Source organism: Trachemys scripta, chromosome 3, assembly GCF_013100865.1.
Source record: "Trachemys scripta elegans isolate TJP31775 chromosome 3, CAS_Tse_1.0, whole genome shotgun sequence".
Lineage (NCBI taxonomy): Eukaryota > Metazoa > Chordata > Testudines > Emydidae > Trachemys > Trachemys scripta.
In genome coordinates, this window is record NC_048300.1 from 186383422 (window position 1) to 186390606 (window position 7185).

Below are 7185 nucleotides of genomic sequence, written 5' to 3' on the forward strand. Positions count from 1 at the left end.
AGACCCCTAATCATTTTTGTTGCCCTCCGCTGGACTCTTTCCAATTTTTCCACATCCTTCTTGTAGTGTGGGGCCCAAAACTGGACACAGTATTCCAGATGAGGCCTCATCAATATTGAATAAAGGGGAACGATCATATTCCTCGATCTGCTGGCAATGCCCCTACTTATACAGCCCAAAATGCCGCTAGCCTTCTTGGCAACAAGAGCACACTGTTGACTCATATCCAGCTCCTCGTCCACTGTGACCCCTAGGTCCTTTTCTGCAGAACTGCTACCTAGCCATTCGGTCCCTAGTCTGTAGCAGTGCATGGGATTCTTCTGTCTTAAGTGCAGGACTCTGCACTTGTCCTTGTTGAACCTCATCAGGTTTTTTTGGGCCCAATCCTCCAATTTGTCTAGGTCCCTCTGTATCCGATTCCTACCCTCTAGTGTATCTACCACGCCTCCTAGTTTAGTGTCATCTGCAAACTTGCTGAGAGTGCAGTCCACACCATCCTCCAGATCATTAATAAAGATATTAAACAAAACCGGCCCCAGGACCGACCCTTGGGGCACTCCGCTTGAAACCGGCTGCCAACTAGACATGGAGCCATTGATCACTACCCGTTGAGCCCGACGATCTAGCCAGCTTTCTATCCACTTTACAGTCCATTCATCCAGCCCATACTACTTTAACTTGGCGGCAAGAATACTGTGGGAGACCGTATCAAAAGCTTTGCTAAAGTCAAGGAATAACACATCCACTGCTTTCCCCTCATCCACAGAGCCAGTTATCTCATCATAGAAGGCAATTAGGTTAGTCAGGCATGACTTCCCCTTCGTGAATCCATGCTGACTGTTCCTGATCACTTTCCTCTCCTCTAAATGTTTCATAATTGATTCCTTGAGGACCTGCTCCATGATTTTTCCAGGGACTGAGGTGAGGCTGACTGGCCTGTAGTTCCCCGGATCCCCCTCCTTCCCTTTTTTAAAGATGGGCACTACATTAGCCTTTTTCCAGTCATCTGGGACCTCCCCCGATCGCCATGAGTTTTCAAAAATAATGGCTAATGGCTCTGCAATCTCATTCGCCAACTCCTTTAGCACCCTCGGATACAGCGCATCTGGCCCCATGGACTTGTGCACGTCCAGTTTTTCTAAATAGTCCCGAACCACTTCTTTCTCCACAGAGGGTTGGTCACCTTCTCCCCATGCTGTACTGCCCAGTGCAGCAGTCTGGGAGCTGACCTTGTTTGTGAAGACAGAGGCAAAAAAAGTATTGAGTACATTAGCTTTTTCCACATCCTCGGTCACTAGGTTGCCTCCCTCATTCAGTAAGGGACCCATACTTTCCTTGACTTTCTTCTAACACACCTGAAGAAACCCTTCTTGTTACTCTTAACATCTCTTGCTAGTTGCAACTCCAAGTGTGATTTGGCCTTCCTGATTTCACTCCTGCATGCCTGAGCAATATTTTTATACTCCTCCCTAGTCATTTGTCCAATCTTCCACTTCTTGTAAGCTTCTTTTTTGCTCAGAACTCCTCACACAAGACCTCAGGCAGCTGGTCCTCAAATTTAGCCATGGCTGACCAACTGCGAAAATCATATTTGGCCACCAAACTTTGTTGATTTGTGATCTTAAACTGTAAGGACGATGAGGTATAGAACTTCCTGCTCAGAAGATCTAATTGCTTGGAGTCTCTGTCCTTGGGGGTAGACTTGAACTAACCCTGCTGGGGCGTTGTTTACCGCTGTTACGTCCAGGGAATTCGGGGCCAGGTGGGAAAAGAACCCCTCAAATCCATCCATGGGAACAAAGAAGCGCTTTTCCGTGCACTTAGCCCCTGGCGGTCCCAAGGCTGATGTACTCCACAGGGCTCTCACTGACTCAAGGATCGCATCACTGACCAGGATGGCCACTCCCTCAGGGATGGCGGGCTGTAAAATATCCACCAGTTTGTGTGTGTTCTCTTGGAGGAACTCTGCCTGGATGCCCAATGATGCAGGTATATGGCATAAGAAGTCCTGGTACACCTTAAAGTTGTCCAGAATAGAAGGTGAGGATGAACCATTTAGCATGGCATTGTCCAGCGACAAGGTCTCAGCTGAGCCAAAACTGGCTTTCACTCCTGGGAAGATGTACCCAGGAGAGAGCAGACTGATGCTTGGGCTTGCAGTTGATCTGAAGCCACCGTCGACCATGCAAGTGACTTTGGCTTTGAATGTGATGAAAAGCGGGATCTCTGCTAATAAGGAACCTCCCACTGAGTCCAAGGTCACTGATACAGGTACAGCACTGGTGGCCAGTAGAGCCCAGGCCAGAGACCTCCTTCCCAGCCATGGGGTACCCGCCAACCCTGGGAGCCATACTGTTCCATTGGCGGCCCCTGAGGTTCATCAGGTGATGTGGAGTGCAGGATGATGACTGACTAGGAATGAGAGCCCCAAAATCTCAGCAGTATGGGTGGAATGGTGCCCAAGGGAGTCAATAGGCGGTCCAATTAATTTGTCGCCCAGAACCAAGTTGGAACTGGTATCCCCGACGAACATGGTCCTGTCTGTACTGAGCATGCTGGTGCCACAGGCAGCGTTGGTCTTGGTGCAAACAGTCGTCTGAAAGTGCCCAATTGTGTCAATGTCAATGGTTGCAGCGTCAAATGCTGTGGGACCAGAAAGGGTCTGGGTGCCAAGGTCCCCTGCACCATTTCCAGTACTGGCTCCATCCCCACCACAGTGAGGAGTGTGTCTGTACACGGTGCCAACAGACACGAAGGTTCAGTGTCTCACTCCATCAGAGAGGCCAGGATTGGCACAGCCCTGGGAAAGTCCTGGACCAACAGTGAGGTTTGGAGCGAAAGGCAGAGGAGGTATGTGGTTTCCTGGTAGACTGACGACATGGACGCAGTCAGTACTGGCATCTCCCTTGTTGGTACCTGACTCAATGGACACCCAAAGGCTGGAACCAGAATCAATAGTACAGGGTTTCTGTCCTTCCCACTCAGTAGTAGGGAAGGGTCAGACGTACCCACACCATCCCACGTGCCAGAACTGGTCCTATGCCAGTCTGTGTTGTTCCTGGGGGAAACAGAAGAGTCGCTCTGTGACCTGGAGAAGTCTCAATTGGTCTTATGAGACCTCTTCCTCTGTGCCGACAATGGAGAACGGCTCCTCTGCCTCTTTAGCAAGGCACCTGCCCAGAACAAGAGGTAGCAGCACTCTCCAAGCCTGAGGACAATCTTTGACCTGAGGAGGGCCTTGGTACCAGATCAGGCCACATGGCCTGTTCAAGCAGGTGCTACTTGAGACAAAGATCCTGCACCAACTAAGTCCTCTTTTTAAATGATACACACTCTTTAAGGTGGGCCTTGCCGAGGCAAAGCAAGCACTGAGTGTGGGGGGTCGCCTCTCAACAGGAAGGACAGTGTTTAAACTAGGCTAAGACTAAATGCCAGGTTGTGAGACTACAACCGCACAAACCTCTGACTCCAGCCACAGACAGTGAGAAAGAGCTGAGGGGGTTGGAGCAGTGCTGCCTCATATAGCCAAGGAAGGGGCCACAGCCATGAGGTGCGAGAGCCGCCCCTCTATGGGGACTGCTAGCCAAAAGTCTCTGGCTCCAGTGTGCTGGGCACACACACACACACCACATCTGCATCTACTCGAAGAAGAACCAGGCAGATAACGTAACAGAGAACACTATTCAGATATTTAATTATTTGGGAGAAACCCTCAAACCTATTCAAACCAGGTAGGTCAGGTATTTAATAATTCTAGCACCACAAATAATCTTGTTTTATATACTTTTATCTATGACAATGTTTACTATGTTCGCATTACTACAGGCAATTTTCTTTGCAGTCTTATATGCATACCTGCAAAATGTTGCACTAGAGATGGGAGAGCAGTGATTATTTAGCTTATTCTTGTTATTCATTTCACAAAGTTTATAACAGCAATAATGATTTCCAAGTTGACCATTTCATAGTAGTCAGTACCAGTCCTTGGCCCTCGACTTCTCTATAACACTTCAGTCCTAGAGGTGCATATTGCTTAAATCAATCCCACTACCCCCTCCTAAAAAGAAGCAATTAGTGTAAATTTGAACAGATCTAAAATGTGTTTAAAAAAAAAAAAAACATTAATTTTGATGAAGACATATGTCAATGATTCTTCTGGCTAGTTTAGCATGAACTACCAGTCTTACCTGAATTACATCCCCAGAATTAAAACTCATCTCATCATTATTCCTTGCTTCGAATGAGTATAAAGCTCTGTAATTCACCAAGGCAGCTGAATTCCTAGATTCTGAGGCACTAACTACATTACCTGAAAGAAGAAAAAGTATTAGTGGTATTTATTATTTTGGTATTTAAGTAGTGCCAAGAGGCCCCAAGCTTGTTCAGGACCCCACTGTGCTAGGCACTATACACTGATATAACAAAAGGATGGTCTCTGCCCTAAAGACCTTACAGTCTAAGTGAATGGTGAGAGATAACTAGGTACAACAAACAGATGGAAGGAGCAGAACATCACCCAGACTATTATGATTAACGTAATAAACAGGAGTAGCAGTGGACACAGATCTGCTTAGTCAAAATATGAAGTCTTTGTCTTCCTTCCCATCTCTTCTTGTTCAATATCTTCTCCAGAATCAGTGTTTTAATATTTTCTTTCATTTATGTATAGAAGTTTTACATTTCCTTCAAATTGATTAGAAAAGGCTACCTCAACAATGAGTGGCCTGCAACCCAGGTGACATTCTTGTCAAGGAGAAATTTAAAAGCCCAGAACAGCAAAATATTACATATTTCTATTTGATATAGTCTCAGTCTCTAAATTTCTCTAAGTTTATAAGTAATACTACTAAACCAGCCACACTAAAGCCATAACAATGGTTAACAATTTGCAAAAAATGCATTCTATAATTCTGCTTCCACTAAGTCAATAGTAAAACTACCATCAAGTTAAATGGGAGCAGAATTAAGCTAACACTAAGCATTTTTCAATATCCTATCCATAATGCCATGCTGACCTCAGTTTTGACCACCATCTAGTAACTGAGGTTATGATACCTATATAAGTGTTAATCAATGAATCAATGTTACTTTAAGGCTGTACTCATTCTCATTACTGGATTCTTACCTGTTCTTTGACAATCAAAAATTGTTTTAAAAGAAATTATGAACATCTCATGCCACAACATGTGGTGAGTATTCTGTTGCATAGACAAAGTGCAGTAAAGCCAAAATGTTACTGCTCCAAGTGTCCAGGATTTGTTAACTGAAAGCATTGAAAGATTTGTGGTCAGATCCTCTGTTGGTGTAAACTGTTATAGCTCAATTGACGTCAATAGATTTACACCAACTATGGATATGGGCCATGGTCTCCAACATCAATTTTTAAACACATAATCTACAATACTGTCATTATTCTACAATAAAATGTCTAAATATGAAGTAACAATAGTCATTCAAGACAACAAGGAACATTTTTAACAAAAAATAAATCAATAGATGAAGTTTACCTTCACTTCTCCACGTAGGCTTAAGATTTCTACCCTCAGTCTGTTTCACCAAGTCTGCAAATTTCTCATTTAAGTTTAACTTTGAAGTGTGTTTCTCTGACTCTTGCAGGTTGGCTGTATCTTTTCTTCTTTTCTCTTCTTCATGCTGTTTACGCCTCTCCTCAGCTTCTTTTGCAATCTGTTCTTGCTTCCTCTTGTCTTCTTCCAGTTGTCTCTGCCTTTGTTGTTCTATTTCTCTCTGAATCTCAGCTAGCTTGTTCCTCTCCTCCTCATGTTTCTCCTCAGTCAGTTTTTGCAACTGGAACTCCCTCTCTCTCACTTGGGCAGCTGCCTCCTCAGCTTTTTGTTTTTCTTCCTGAATTTTTTCCTTCATTCGCTCTTCCTGTAATCGCTTTTTTTTCTCCTCCTCTTCCTTTCGGACATTTTCCTGCCATAGGTTCTCCTTCCCCTGTTTTGCTTTCCTTAATGAAAAGGGAAAAATAAATAAATAAGTGAGAAAGTGTTTATGGGATTAACCACAGTTAGTGACCTGGGAGTCACTGAAGCCACGCGCAAGGCTCGGGTGGCAGAGCCATGGCTAGAATTTACACCAGGCGGCCCTAAATGTAAAGTGCCACCCCCTCTACACTCTAGAGTACAGTGAGGAAATACTGGTTGACTAACCATAACAACAATATTGTGATGAACTCAAGGTCCCCACATCAAGAGGAGAGAGAGCAGATCCCTGCTCAATCCCCAAACCCAGAGTGCAGAGAAAAACTGACACTTGACATAGCAATCTCCTTCCCTTCAACAGCCACATCTCACTTGTGTCTAAAAACAAATGCCAAAAATCCTTCAAAGTGCCTGCACCTTTAGCACTTCAGAGACAATGGTTTGGGATGGTGCTGGGGTATTTGGTTGCTGTTATTAGCATGTGCCAAAAATAATATTTATTTAATCAGCCTCAGCACCATCCTCCTCTTTTTCTTCTCCTCTAGCATTCTCTTTTGCTTTCTGTTCCCCAGTCTCCATATGCCACTTCTGTCATCCACAGCAGGATCTCTCCCCCCTCTGTTTGGTTTCCCCTTCAATTTCTGTTACCCCTTTATTGCAGGCCAAAAACTCTTGGGATAGGTACCATGTCTTCTCACACATGCGTACAATCCAGCACATTTTAGGCACTAATAAAATACAAATAAGAAAGACTTATGGTCTGAAAACACTGTTCCTTGACCTTTCATGCCTGAGAGCTACTTCTTCAGTGCCTCCACGACCAAAGCTGCTCAACTTGATGTGCAAAGGCAAAGCAGAAAATGGAGCATTAATCTATCAATGGTATTTCTCGGGTGCCCATCATTTCAATATCCAAATCCCACATATGAAAAATGAAAAGTTGTTCAGAGATGGCCATAAAAGACTTTGGTCTTTACCAATACCTGATTTGGCAAATTTTGCTTATTGCTTTTTGTTGTTTCAGAGTAACAGCCGTGTTAGTCTGTATCCGCAAAAAGAAGAACAGGAGTACTTGTGGCACCTTAGAGACTAACAAATTTATTAGAGCATAAGCTTTCGTGGACTACAGCCCACTTCTTCGGATGCATATAGAATGGAACATATAATGAGGAGATATATATACACACATACAGAGAGCATAAACAGGTGGGAGTTGTCTTACCAACTCTGAGAGGCCAATTAA

The 7185-nt window shown here is 44.3% G+C and overlaps 1 protein-coding gene across 1 annotated transcript in view; it reads right to left on the minus strand.

Annotated features, from left to right (window-relative positions):
- Nucleotides 1–7185, minus strand: part of ITSN2 (intersectin 2) — a gene marked incomplete in the record, with an annotated part of 124643 nt that overhangs the window by 54743 nt on the left and 62715 nt on the right. Inside the window, 2 exon segments of the mRNA XM_034766612.1 lie at nt 4188–4309; nt 5508–5968. Coding sequence (XP_034622503.1) covers nt 4188–4309; nt 5508–5968 — 583 coding nt within the window.